The sequence below is a fragment of the Schistosoma haematobium genome, chromosome 2 (genome assembly GCF_000699445.3).
Source record: "Schistosoma haematobium chromosome 2, whole genome shotgun sequence".
Lineage (NCBI taxonomy): Eukaryota > Metazoa > Platyhelminthes > Trematoda > Strigeidida > Schistosomatidae > Schistosoma > Schistosoma haematobium.
In genome coordinates, this window is record NC_067197.1 from 19080613 (window position 1) to 19096509 (window position 15897).

The window sequence follows — 15897 nt, forward strand, 5'->3', positions numbered from 1 at the left end:
ATCATATAAACAATTATTATTTACTCTGATATGAATGTAAGATAATATCATTCAACCTACTCTGATACTGATAGTTGAGACGCTGTTTTTATTTTCAGAACTTGCGCTCGATTATTAAATTACTTCGTACAGTTAAGAAATTACAATATGGATGTAGAGTAGAGCCAGTCATCAAAATTTGATTAAAAGTTCTCACATAATATAGATAATATGAATAACTGATCACTTAAAATTTCTACCTTACCGGTTGTTGGCTTATGAACAGGTAGATTTCTTTGTGCGTTATATTCTCTTACATATCATATGTTGACACCATTGGGTTCCACCTCAGTGATCTAGAAAATAGGCGATCGTGCACGAGACTGAAGTTCCTCGGTTCAAGTCACGCGCTCGAGATTGTGAATGCGCACTGCCGTTGAGTCCCGCATTAGGACGAAACGGCCGTCCGGTACTTTCAGGTTTATTCATGGTGGTCTACCTTAGATTGACTCATGAATTCAACCGTGAAAATATTACTAAACACCTATCCTTATATATTTTAATGGAGACATTCTTGCGTACATATTGAGACGTAAAACTAATTGAAGTATAGAATAAAATGACTCACTTGGTTTTCATTGATTATGTTTCTAGAGGAATTCATGTAGTGCTATTTTGATTGGTTATATTATAGCAGATCTAAATGAAATAATGTAAGCAATATTTTAATCGCCGAATATTGTGATGTAGGATGTTTAAAATTTTGAAGATCCCACTAGATCGATTTATACACCGTGAAGTTTTGATTCGTATTTAAGCATTTATCAATTAAAATTAATAGTTGGAATCATGAGTCGATCTAAGCCAGACCACCATTGAAAACCTGGAAGCACTAGAAGGCCATTTCGTTCTAATATGGGACTCCTGAGCAGTGCACATCCACGGTCCCACACAGGGCACTCGAATCAAAGACATTTGGCTTCGCGCGCGAACGCTTAATCTCTATATCCCTGAGCCAGGATCGTGGATATGCACTGCCTAGAAGTCCCATACTAGGATGAAGCGGCCATCTAGAGCTTCCATGTTTTCAATGGTAGTCTAGCTTAGATCAACTCATGAATCCAACTGTTAAAATTACTACAGTCTTCATAAATCTCCATTTTGACAAAATCAGAATTAATTGATATTGTCCACAGACTTTATTATAAAATTTCCTACAACTCAACATAGTGTTTAAAAACAGATATCTAGATGCATAAATTACATTACTTACTATTTATCATTTCAGATATACGGAAGTAAGTAATAAAGTCTTAGATGCAGACACTATGGTTACGACAAAGTTTTTACAATTGGACTTTAGTTTATTAAAAAATGCAATAGCTGCTCACTGTCGAGACTGGCAGATGCGTTTAATCAACCTTTTACTTTCAATGACAGAATATTCATTAAATGGGGTTTATATATATATGAATGATGTTCAAGAAAGGTAAGATTTTATTAAACTTTTTAATTATGATATTACTAATGATAAGTATAAAAAGCCATACAAATGTTTATATAGTTCGTTAATGATTTGTATATCTATGTGGAACAGAAGAAGAGTCTTGTATAAATAACATTATAAATGAATCACTAATCAACTACATGAGTAAAGAATGTGGAGTTAAGATTGAGGCTGATAATAGCAATAAAAACGTAGCCAAGGTATACATGAAGAATATCTATAACTATTCGATACAAACGGGGAACAGAATGATTATGGCTATAACCCAATATCCGGTGAAGTACGTGGGATGTAAAATAATCAAACAAATGATTTTTGTATCTATCACTTGAGTTGGAAAATTCTGATGACTTTCCCCCACCATGGTTGTTAAACGAGGATGCCCAAACATTAAGAGCTTAACTGAGACTTTACGTATGATAATGAAATGTAGATTTTGAACGGTTGTAAACTTTGCTTTCCAGCACATTACTGTTGTCTGTAATCTTTTTTCTTCGTTCATGCTAAATGTGTCTGTGTTTACTGAAATATTCCATATTTTGCAGTATATTTGTCCATAATAAGTTATGAATGATGAAAAGTATTTGGTCATCAATGAGTTTAAGTGTTGACCTAATACAACGTTTATGCTGACATCTCTACACCGTTATTCCCGTATATATAAAAAGTAACTTGTCTTATAATGTTTTTTTTCCATCATAAACTAATGAATAACGCGCATGATCCTTGCCGTTGTTATGAAAGGGAAAATGTGATTGTCTACGTGTGTATATATATTCTCTTTTCATCGATGTTTTCCTTTGGTCAAGGTCACCTCGTTCAACGTTATTTGAATTCTTATATCAGTGGTGTTAAAATGATTATAGTTTAAGGTAATGCAGTATCGTATGAGATTCTATAAATGTCGAGTTTTTCACAATGATGATCTACAAAACGTTTTACAGTAAACAGTTATGATATCACTTTATAACTGTCTCTGTTAGGTGATAATAAGTACAACTGACTTAGAAAAGCTTAAGAATTTTAAGAATTTCTAAGTTTACACAGTGGAAAAATTCTTAAGTAGATAACTGATAATAACCAGGAGGGCTATGTAAACCACTGGATGCTAGATCACTGATCTTAAGTTTAAGCTCTCGCCTTGAGACCTGAAAATTCTAGATTTTCGCCCCTCTGGGACAAATGCGCACTGCTGACTAATCCCATACTGGAACGAATTAGCTGTCAAATACTTCCCAGTTTTCAATGATTGTCTAATTAAGATCAATCTGTGTTGTGAAATATGGAATTCAACAATCCATATAAACATCCTATTGTGATTTTATTAATAAATAATGTGAACTTATTAATTTTTTTCTGTAGAATTCTTCGACCACCATTGAATTTAGATGAACTTGGCGATTCTATCCAACTATTGGAACAAATATTATCTGAGCAAATTGAAATTCAAGCGAAATTTGGACCTTTGGAAGAACAATTCGCTATTCTAGATAAATGTGAAGTAACGTATTCTGATGAAATATCAAATCGTAGAGTAAACTTGGCTAATGATTGGGTACAATTTCAAAGTTCATTAACTTCAGCTGAAGTGGTAAGGCATTAAATTTTCTGTTTTACAAAATACATATACGTACATTTTTAGTTTCTCCTACTATTAAGTGGTGAAAACAATCCATCATTTCAGTAAACGAATTAAATTAATGAGTACAGTTTAATTTACAAGGCTCTCACTGTAACATAACTAATCACACTATTATATTAGTATCTTGAATATAACCGTAGTATGCATTGAATTTTTATTTATTGAATTACTGAATTCATAACTAAGTTAATCAAATATGAAAGCTGTAAAAGAAAGACCACTTACGTTTCCTCTTTTGTAATAGAACATATTTTCTGATATCAGACATCGTTCTTAAAAAACATATGTTTACCTCAATTTTGCTACTTTACTGAAAGTTACAATAAATCCTGAAGTTTTCATCATATAAGGTATTAATTCACTTGGTATTATTTGGCTTGTATCTTCCCATTGAGGTTTGAGACTTCAAATGATCAGTCTGTTATCGGCATATGTGCATACTGTGCGTATGCCTCGATATTGCCTTAATTCACAAGCTTTTTATAAGCAATGATTGCACAAGCCAAGTGGCTATCAGGACTCAGTAGCTAAGTAAATAACGCGATGGCGTTTGAAGCGAACAGTACTGGCTTCGAGTCCCAGAGTGAACATCAACTCTGAGATACAGGTATATCTTGATGACGAGTCCCAAATAGGACGAAACGCGCGTCCTGGATTCCACTGCTAGCCACTATCCATCATTGCTTACATATAAGGTATTATTTTGAAGACATCCCATCAATATTACCAGTTGTAGAACACTGATCAAAAGTATTATTTGTTTATGTCACCATTCATAAAAGCTAAATAAACCAGTTTCACCGAATTTCACAGTATCATAATATCTAAATGATCAATAATTTCTCTTTATCATTTATATGTTTAGCAAGACTTCGTGAATGGATAGATGACAAAGAAAGATTGGATGAAAATATGCCTATTTTCCGTTATCACCTAAGATTTTGTTTTACTTAAGTCTTCCGATACTCTGTTTAGATTCACTCGGAAATGTCAAGTTAAACTTATGATTGAATGATAGACAAGCTAGTTAAAGCCGGCTAAGATTTGATTGGATTGAACTAATAAAGAGAATTGCAAATAAGTTTTTCTGGATGATTGCTTATTGTTTAGCTTTTTCTGACAGGTCTAAAATGTTGATAATTGTTACCAACTGTTAATTATTTTTAAGATCTACACTACTGACGAATATTTTTTATCACTTATCATCATCATTTCTGTTTCTCCGATCATTCACCGAGATCATTACAAAATTTGATACTAAATGTGAGGTATTATTTTTTGTACTCATAAGCTCCGATACGTATATGTTTTAGAAGGTAGGATAATTACAGAAACAGAAAGATACGAAGAACTTAGGTCCTGGCATAAATATTCATTGATTCAGGTTTCCACAACCATTACCAATAAGGCTGTAAAAATAAGATTTCATCGAACACAGAAAATGAATGTACAGTTATTGTGTTGGTCATTCAACACAAATCAGTCTTTGTATATTGAATTGTATGTTGTTATTTGACAGTTATGGACTGCAGACATAATTTCACCATCTGTTGTAAAAATTTACAAAGTGCTCTTTCATGACGACGCATTATATCCAATTGACTACATTTGTTATGACAGTTGTACAGCATGTTTATTTAACACCTCATAAATTGTAATGAATTTCTTTTAACTTTTAAAGTATTAAAACTTTCTAAAAGTTAACTATTGTTATTTTTAATACAAAAGATGATTAAAAAATCCAAAGAGAAATTCAAAGTTGGTTTATTGAATGATACGGAAGAATTTAAACGTGCAGTATCAAATCTTTTACAAGAACTACAAATGAAAGGACCATATGCAGCTAATCTTAAACCACAAGAAGCAATTGATATTATCAACCAATTCTTGGAACAATTAGATAATCTTAAAAGTCATGAATTAGAACTACGTCATGGATTAAATTTATTTAAAATAGAACAGCCACCTTTTAAAGAAATTGCGATCATAGAGAAAGTAATTATTATTTCATTAATTAATTATAATTATTATTTTGACCTCAAACTATTTATTTTGATACCTCTACTTGAAACAATGGATTCATTAGTGTAAATCATTTCATTTCAAAATACTTAAAGGAAAAGTAATTAATCAAATTAATCAAAATATTAATCAACATATGCTCACTAGTGATTGGTTTCAAGAGGTATTTCCTGAAGTTCTAGTGAGAAGCAGTGACCAGTGGAGTTCAACCGAGTGTGTTGTGGGATAGTAACTCACTGAAGACAATGCTGGACATGTCGCTCAATTTCGTGGATTAGTTTAAGTTAGATATTATTACCGTTGGCTGCCGGCTCAGTGGTCTAGAGGTTAAGCGTTCGCGCCGGAGACCGATAGGTCGCGGGTTCAAATCTCTCAAGGCCAAGTCGTGGATGTGCACAATGCTTTCGGACTTTCCATGGTGGTTTAGCTTCGATTGATTCATGATCTCAACTATTGAAATAACTATAATATCCACAAAATCTCCTTCAAATAAGTATTTGTTCATGGCTTATAACTGTTTACAAAACTTCATATTATAACATATAAAAGACAATCGTTGGATCATTCTAATAAGAATGGACAAGTTGTTATTTACACTTAACATTTAATCCCACTGAATGTATTGTTAAGATAATTTCTTAAAAAAATAATAGCTAGTAATACTACCCTAAAATCATTAGTAAAGGGAATTCTTAGTTGAATAATAGTGGTAGTGAATTATACTTCATATGAAGTGCATCATTATTGTTCTGAAACTAATTTCCATAACTGGTTAATATAAATTTTAATTTAACTGAAAACCAATACGTAAATCCTGTTGATTGAATATTGAAGCAAAATTACTTTGTAGTGTATATTCAAAACTCAAGCATAACTTTCTTGATTAGGTAAGCTAAGTGTGGTTACGGCTCCCTGTGAACTCAAAGAAGCGTTGAAAAAGCCGAAAACATTCTATCTGATCATCGTTCGGGAGAATATTCCATAATCTTCACGAGTAACTACACGATTGGGCAAGTGCTAAAACCATTCGATGAGGATTGGATAATGGTATTGATGATTGAGTTTTTACTAAAAACTATAATTACCCGAGTGTTTTGTATTATATATGACTGGTTGAGCTAAGATTTTTTTCCACTCGTTTTCCGTCTTCTAACTTGTTACTTGGAGGGTTCAGACATTCGAGTGCTCAATTTGTATGCGGTATAGAAAAAAACTCAATTTCTGGATATGACTCTAAGAATTTCGGAACTGTTTATATTTTTAATCTACTAACATACATATGCACCCTAAAATTAGTAGTGATAAATTGTGATGTGATATTATTTCATTCATTTTATTACTGGAGGCTCAGTTCAACCTAGTTTAATGCTTTTAACAAGTTCACGGAATGTGTTTAACCGTTAGTAGTCCATTGATCTGACTGTAGCATTAGGTTGTATGAGATTTTTTATACAAATAACTATTTGTAACTTTCTAGATTTCATATCAAAATTTTACATCACAAGTACCAACTAGACACATCCATTTTCAAATGTTTACACCCCTTAAGGATTTAGATATATTGAGCACTATTTGGACTACAAACATGGAGTGGGAAAATAACTGGGAAAGTTGGAAGGCTGGACGATTTTATGATCTACAAACAAATGAAATGGAAAACTTGGCTAATGCACAATTTCGTAAATTTACCAAATGGGCACGTGATTTGAAAGTTAGTTGTATGTATGATGTTGAATTAATACCGGGAATTTTTCAGTATATAATCACCATATTTAGTATCCATGATTGCACTGATTTTGTCATTTACAATTTGTATTCACATCGGGTGCCAAGATGTTGATCTTATGCAAGAAACTGATAACAGCATTGTAATAAGTTACACGTTCATTATCGTAGGAGAAATCAGTTGCATAACGAAATGTCCGACTGACATTTTCCTTAGCCTTTTCACAACATAAACAAAATAAGAAGAGACCCCATATTTGATAACTTGTCGAATTCATACGTTTTCGTATATCTTACGAAATATCTAGATAGTCAATATATTCTGGTTGAAAGCAACTAGAGTTCATTCTTTATATGTTGATCGAAAAGCGTTATCCACTAGGTTTTTTGAAGAAATAATGGACAGTAAAATAGTCAAATCGGCGGTTAAAGAGAAAATCTTCCTGAAGCTACAATTCGATGGAGATATAGCTAGTCATATACTACTGTAATAAAGGAACGCTCAATTGCGAATAAACAAATTATTGCTCGACACAAAATTATAGAGAGGTTTTTCATAAAATGTGAAAACCATACATTCAGAACTGCATTTGTAAATCCTCCATCAATTGCCTCAAACTTCATCGTTCCTTCCTTGTTATTACAATTACTCTCTGTTTTCATTCTCTTCGGTTCGATCTCCCCAACCTTGTGCTGTCTGTCGACATAAGTAACATACTCCACACTATGAGTTAGATTAACTAAAGCAATGAAAAGGGCTTTCAGTGCAGCTAACCTCGATTTACCGTTTACTATATAATTATCATCACTTACCATATTCCTTATTTCTCTTCACTCTGTTTTCTCAAATATACGCTTCACTGACCCATTATCTGAACACTTCTTATTACGTAATTTTATAATTTTTAATGAATGTCATTTCAGTGTCCATTTTTTCATGTTGTTAACATAAGTCCTATTATAAAACATTGATTCAAGCCTTTAATATCTGTTTCACAACTACTACACCAGTGATTACACGATTAACTTGTACTTTTTATTTATTATTTAATTATATAACCTATTTCACTATTATCACTGACTCACAAATTTCATTGATTGGTTTAACAATTTCATATATGTATATAAAGATTGTTGTACATTAGAATAAAGCCTGATGAGGATCTAATTGAAGATAGTATGATTAGTTATATATGTTCTAATTATGTACTGTTTACTTCATTTCTCTCCCACTTGTGACCTGATTGTGATTGAAGTATAATTTCGTATTTAGTGTTCTGTATGATCAGAGATAAATCTCTGTATGTGTTTTCATTCAAAGTTGGATTGAGTACAATGGAGATCTAATCCACTTATCATCTGGGTTTTCCTATTGGTTACTGGGTTAGAATGGGTTGGAGGACCAAGCTCTAAGGCTTTGGTTTTGGTTCATTTGTAAATTCGTGAAATAGAAGGTCATCAGTTTTACGGATCATATAAGTAAATTAATCCGTGATAATATTAGACTTCAATCAATTCACGATATTTTACAATAATCATTCGTCGCTTGCAGTGGATAATTGTCTTACACTCGACACAGATGAAAAATACAACTTAATGTCATTTTGCTAAGAATTTCAATTTTTTAACAAATCACAATCAGTAAACTGTATTTCTGGTCATCCAGCTTATTGAGAGTAACTATCATTCAAGCTCAACTATCCGTATGTTTTATATTTATTCTAGTGATTAAAACTATTATGCATCGTTTAAACAAGTGTCACAATATCCAAAGGCTTAAACAAAAGTAGGTATGCTATCATCATAATTTTCGAATCTGTTATGACTCCTTATTGACATAATGAGCTAAAAGAATGAAAATGGTGAACATTATACAAAGTAATATACTGTTCACACTGATGATTTATTATATAGAGGATGTTTAGATAATCTTCCAGCTCATTGAAAGCATTATTATTATCTCATTCTTTTCACAATTTCGTATAACATTTTTATTTCTTTGTTTAAAAAAAACAGGATAGAAATTGGGAAATTATTGAAGTTAGTAGAAAAAAAGTTGATCAGTTTCGTCGTACATTACCATTGATCACGGATTTACGTAATTCAGCTATGCGTACAAGACATTGGGATAAGATTAAAGAAGAAATGAATACACAATTCAATGTAGATTCTGATGAATTTACATTAGAATGTATAGTAGAATTAGGATTTGAACAATATTCTGATTTAATCAGTGAAATATCCGGTGCAGCAACTAAAGAATTAGCTATTGAAAAAGCCCTTGATACAATGGAACGTTTTTGGCAAAATAATGAACTTGATATGATATCATACAAAGATAAAAGTATTTATAAGATTAGATCTACAGATGAAATATTTGAAGCATTGGAAGATAATCAAGTATGTGTATTCACTGATTGGTTATCTAATTATTTTTTATATCAGTAACTGATAGTGGTTTTATGTAAAGTTAGATTCTATCTATTGAAGTTTGTGTATTATATGATGTGTAAATGTAAACAATTGTCTAGTTAATTTACCTTAAACGTTTCTCATTTTTAAACAAATTAACTTTGACAAACCTGAACTGAAATGTAAAACAAAAGATTTAAAGGATTAATATAACCAAAAAAGAAAAAAAACCTATGTGTATCAGGTTCATTTGATGTATTTATTGAAATCATGATAACTAACAGTGATTGTGGATCATATTGTATTACTAGAATTGATTTGGAATGAAAATGTGGATCATTAAATTCTACCAAAATTGATAAAGTGAAAATTCACTGCAAGGTTTAAAAAAACTTAGGATTTGATTCTGTGTAGGTCAAAAGTTCAAAACTGGAAAAATAACGATTATCTGATTATTAATGATGATCATAATTGTTCAACAGTTATTTGTAAGTTGCACATTCATAAGGAGACTAATTTCAGGCTGTTCAAAATCTGCATAAACGCTGTTTTAAGGGTTAAAATTGTTCCCATTGTTTGAACAAATGTTTTTTTATAAATTATATTAAGGCATAGACACTTAAGCTCACTGAGGCTACAACTGTCGTTAAACTATATCAATGGGCAGTATTCGTTGAATTAAAGGTGAAAGCAATTATCATAATCTGTTATTTAAATGCTTAATCCAATATAAAATCAATCTTTCAAGTGTTTTTATTTGGTAAATAATAACGTTGACTGAACTGTCTAAAAAACAGATTGTCTTAAAAGAAATACTGTAACTTTGAGTCAATATTCACGTTTTATTCTTTGAAATTTAGATAACCTTACTTTGTTTCTTTTTGTCTGATCTTTTCAAAAAGTTTTTAAACTTAACCCAATGATTTTCCTTAATTTTGACACTGAGAAATGTAGATACGGTAGATTGTATTTGTAAATCAAACAAACTTTACATAAAGTAACAGAGATTTACTTCATTTGTAGGTTATATTCATCATAGATTTACCCAAACTAAGGTATCTTTGGATAACATAGAGGACTAGATTTCTGTTCTGTTTTAGTGTAAGATTACCCAAGAATGTGTACCTACGACCCCACAAGTACCGAACCCAGGGCCTTCGTGTCACTCACCAAATGCTTAATGTTTTTAAGGAAGTTCGTTTGGTTTTAGTGAGACTTCATGACTGGTGAAGTACATACATGTTGCAAGTGAAACGTTTATCACCAATAATACTTGGTGATAAATGCGCTACGTCGTAAATTGAGTGGTAGTAGAACTGTACTATTTGGTTCCTACATAATTGTTCCAATGATTAGGTGTTCGACACGAATTCAAAAGATCCTTGATGGGTTCGTGTGCGTGAACTCCTGAGGAGTCCCATACTAATAAGAAACGACTGCTTAGGACTCTCATGTCTTCAATGGTACTCTAACTGAGACCAATCTGTGACAAATACGATTTAGAAATTTTACTTTAATTGGTTCTAGAAAATACATTAACTATGGGTGTTCATTGCCTTAAGAAAACTCAAACTAGAACGAAACATTTGTTCAGTATTACCTGGTTTGTTATGAAAATTACTTCCGAATCAAAATGTCATTATTTTTGTAAAATTAATGATCTGATACTTTTTCCAGGTTCAATTGTCAACAATGAAAACATCGCGATTTGTCAAACCATTTGAACATCTTGTTGATAATTGGGAACGAGTACTTTCATTAATTACAGAAACTATTGAAGCTTTATTAACTGTACAAAGGCAATATATGTATATGGAAACTATATTTCTTGGTGAAGATATTCGTAAACAATTACCAAAAGAATCTGTATCATTTGATATGATCAATATACAATGGCAATCGATCACAACATATTTATTTGAAACACGTAATACAAGAACATGTGCAAGTAAACCAGGTTAGAATTTCTACTTAATCTGTCAGTGATTTAACTAATACTGAATAGTATATGCACTGTGATATACAACAATGAGTTGAATAGTATATTGAATTTATGATATACTATGTTGCTGTATTTACAGATTCTGTTTCCTAAAATTACAGTAAGGTTGATCAACTATTTAACAATTCAAGTAAATTTATCCTATTCTGAACTTCGTATATTAAATGAGATTCATTCATATACATGAAGCTTAAGAGTAGATTTCCCAGATTGATAGACAAACAGACACTATTGTTATAGTGCCTGGTACGGTTATGCATTGGTCCAACTAATAATTGATTAGCACAACCATATGATTATAACAATAATGATAGAAATACCAAACCGTGGGAATATTATTTGACATGATACCTTAGAAGAGATATTGCAATTCAAGATTAAGAGAAAGATAAAGAAAAAATGCATCTTGGTTACTATTAAAAATTCTAAACCATGTCATCCAAAACATAATATTATTTCACAAAACCATTGGTTATTAATCCATGTTGTTATAAACTGTGATTGTTTCATAACAAATAATCCTTAATAGATTTTAAATACTATATATTCGTTTTGAACTTAATTATAATTACAATCAATGTCGAAGATGCATTTACTTTTAGTCATACATCTACTACTTAGAAAGTTTGTTGTTTTTCTATTTTATTCATCTTTCCATCATTGTCACCTCTGCCAATTTTCTCGACCTCCGCTTTCTCTATGCTGTTCTGAAATGTCATATTGTAAATAAGAACGATATTGTACCAAATATTTCAAATCCCAATAAATTCCTTATTAGATACAGAAACATTGAGCATCACTACTATGTACTTAAATTAATTTGAAATTTCACAATAAAAGTATTATCATACTGATAATTAACATGTGCTCACTAGTGACTAGCTTCGTGAGGGAATTCTCGGAGTTCTAGTGAGAAGTCGTGACCAGTGGAGCTAATCCGTGTCGGGTAGAGACAGGTATCTACCTCAGTACAATGGAAGGTGGTCGCGCAACTTCGTGGATTGGTTGATGTTAGACACTAACACCATTGGATGCCGGCTCAGTGGTCTGATGGTTAAGTGCTCAGGTGCGAAGCCAGTAGGTCCTGGGTTCGAATCCCGCGGGGTGAGGGATCGTGGATGCGCACTGCTGAGGAGTCCCATACTAGGACGAAACGGCCGTCCAGTGCTTCCAGGTTTCCAACGGTGGTCCAACATCAATTAATTCATGATCTCAACCAAAAAAATAAAAGTATTGTTAACTATTATTATTATCATCCACAAAGAACGTCTAATTCCCACTTAAAGTACCAAAATAAAAACACGAAGTTCAGAGAAATGATATTTTTCCAGCAAATTTGTTATTAAGTTGTACAACCGTGTACGACCTGTTTCTATTCACAGAGGTTGAGAATTTCAGAAATAATTTCACAAGTAAATATCATTGATATTATTTAGAGGCTTAAATGATTCTCCATTTTACCATAATATCGACCAGAAAGTATTATTTGATTCACAATGATGATGAGTTTCCATAGAGCATTGTAATCAGTTGATGAACCGTTGAAATTGGGATTCACTTGCATTGATAATCCCCATAAACAAACAAGATATTGATAGTTGCATTCATGAGTCAATTAAAGCTAGACCACCATGAAAACCTGGAAGTACTGGACGGCTATTTTTTCCTAGTGTGGGACTCCTCAACAGTACACATCCACAAACCTGCTTGCGGGATTCGAAACCAGGACCTTCAATCTGGTGTGCAGGCGCTTAACTTCTAGACCACTAAGTCGGCACCCAATGGTGTCTAACTTCAACCAATCTACGAAATGGCCGTCCAGTGCTTCCAGATTTTCTATGGTGATCTAGTTTTAGTTGACTCATGAATTCGACTATTAAAATTACTACGATCTCCACAAAACCCGTTTCTAATAATAAACAAGATACTTTTTTTTCTTTACACATGAACGATTTTAAAACGTTCGTTTTTTTGCTCCTTGTATTTATATAACTATTGATCGATTAACGTTTCGATCTTTTTGTAAGTGAGATTATTGCTTATTATTTAATCATTTGAACTTCTGGTTTTAACCAAACCTGCACATATTTTGACAAGATCCAATTAAGAGGATAACTCAAATATGGTATTTGTTAAATAAAAATAACTTTTATTCACTAGATTGCTATTTCATTTCAATTGAATTTTATCCAACAATACATATACGGGATAAGATAATCATTAATGTTGAATTTTCCAATTCAATATTATGATCCTTTTTTTATCAGGTTTATTGGATCAAATCAATAAACTTGTACAAAGTTTAGAAGAAATACAACAATCATTAGATATGTATTTAGAGACAAAACGTCAAATATTTCCTCGGTTCTATTTTATATCAAATGATGATTTACTCGAAGTATTAGGACAAGGTAGAAATCCCGAAGCTGTTATGCCACACCTGAAAAAATGTTTCGACAATATTACTCTCTTGAGATTAGAAAAGGTAAGTGAAAATAAACCAACTGCTATATAATCTGGTTTTCACAGTATTAGTTAGTTGTATATTATGGTGGCCATGTATCTGACTCCAGTTAAATATTATGCTGATTGTTATCGAAATATACATGCCGCCAATTCTTGTATGTTTTTATCAACTTAATTCGCGTCAGAGAATAACGGGATAAAATAAGCCAAATAGGAGAATGAATGTTGAATACGTATATTTCATACAATCATAGATCCAGACAGACAATCCGAGAAACGAAGGGATGCGCGGTGTAGAAGTCATGTGAGCCAACTCGTTTCGATCAAGCGTGACTCAATATTTATAGTCAGACCAAAAATAAATTACTGACACTTAATGAATCAAAAAAGCAATTAACAGACATGCGACCATAAAAAAAACAGTCCGGATTAACAAGCGAATAATCAAAACAAGGTGGGAATATGGCTTGAGAAGAATGAATAGATTGGTCTGTTTAAAGGCTACACAACCTATATGAGCTTGAAATAGTACCTGCCAACACAATATCTAATGGATGAAAAGAAGTGACCAACCTATATTTTATATTTTTCTGACTGATACTTATTTTTCCTCTCTAACATAACGGTGTTCATTATTGAGGATTTTTACTCAAAGACAATTAACTGCACAAAATCACGTTAAGTTAGATAACAGTGTAATTACATTCTGGTAACTTGATTGGATGAAGATGTCAGCACCACATTATTAGAATTCAGTGCGGAAATTTTAATAAGTTAACTTTTGCAAATCACGACTACAGATTCGATGACTAGAAAGCTAAAGAAACTTTATAGAAGTCATATGAGTTGCTGAATAACCAAGTTCAAATTAACTAATATGGATAGCAATTAGGCCAACTACTTTTAGTTGTTTTAAAAGGTTTTAACTTATTGTTGCCGACCACGGATTTCAGCTTTTCATAATCACATTCAGGTAGTTAGAATGATGAATAGATAGCTAATTGACTGATAGTTCTAAACTATACAACTTGTTGTCTCGCTTACGTGGATTAATTCAGAACGGGCCTTAGTCAAGTGGTAATACAGTTTAATAAACAAGTGACGAAGAAATTAGATCTGATCACGATTCACAAACATAACACGTTAACTGAAGGAGAAGACAAAATAAACACAACTAGAACATGGATTCAGAATGAATTATTGATTTTGGCAGGAGAAAAGTCAATATCATGCAGATATTGATTTTACCCGTAAATATTCTTACAATCGTATATTGGCATCGTTTGTAGGAATGCGAATTTAATTTACCAGTCACTTTCTTTGAATTTTATTTTTATTTCTTATATTCAGACAAATTTTCTAGTATATAATGCCTTATCAATGTTTTCATTGGATGGTGAAGAAGTGCCATTCAAAAATAAAGTTCGCCTTGATGGTCCTGTAGAATCATGGTTAGGCGATATTGAAGAACAAATGTATAAAACATTAAAGGATATGTTAAGAGATTGTAGAATTGCTTTAAAGAAAGCAGCAAACAAGCGTGATAAATTTATTAAAGAATGGCCAGGGCAGTTATGTATTACATCAAGTCAAATTCAATGGACAGCTGATGTTACAAGAGCATTACAGTTGGTAAGAAATAATGTTGTTACTGTATTTATTTGAACCGTTTTGACTGGATTTTAGCAAATTTGGGTGTATATATGTAAATAGAGACTGATCAATTGTATTCCACAATATTGACAAAGAGAAGATCCAAACCGTTCAATAAACTTTGATTGTATCCCTCCCTTTGAAACAGTTAGTCCCTTTGATAAATTCGGCCAATATGATGAGAAGATAAAGGTTATCAGAATTATGTGATATATTTTCTCAATACATTTCGAACAACCTAATCACGTATACTTGTTGAGACATTATATATGAAAAATAAAAAGTCATCTAGATAAATTAATGGTTAAAAGGAAAGATGATAATAAAGTACACACAGACTGTGAAAACCACTCTGTATAATAAATTCGCATTATCAGGGAAGGTTAAGGGTTAGAACAAACTGTTTTTGGATATATAAGGAGGTCTCGTTTTTTGTCTAGCCAAGACTTCAATAAACCCTAGTGTGCGTCCTCGAAAGCTATCGTATAA

The 15897-nt window shown here is 32.1% G+C and overlaps 1 protein-coding gene across 2 annotated transcripts in view; it reads left to right on the forward strand.

Moving 5' to 3' along the window:
• Positions 1 to 15897, forward strand: part of DNAH2_1 (Dynein heavy chain 2, axonemal) — a gene marked incomplete at its 3' end in the record, with an annotated part of 89554 nt that overhangs the window by 20518 nt on the left and 53139 nt on the right. Inside the window, exons 10-17 of one of the 2 annotated variants that reach the window (XM_035732276.2) lie at positions 1268 to 1468; positions 2849 to 3077; positions 4857 to 5123; positions 6700 to 6861; positions 8892 to 9275; positions 10965 to 11244; positions 13557 to 13774; positions 15106 to 15387. In XM_035732276.2, the coding sequence (XP_035588195.2) occupies positions 1268 to 1468; positions 2849 to 3077; positions 4857 to 5123; positions 6700 to 6861; positions 8892 to 9275; positions 10965 to 11244; positions 13557 to 13774; positions 15106 to 15387 (2023 nt within the window). Of the gene's footprint in view, positions 1 to 1267; positions 1469 to 2848; positions 3078 to 4856; positions 5124 to 6699; positions 6862 to 8891; positions 9276 to 10954; positions 11245 to 13556; positions 13775 to 15105; positions 15388 to 15897 lie in introns of those variants that run through there. The other variant, XM_051214526.1, reaches the window with a different exon arrangement.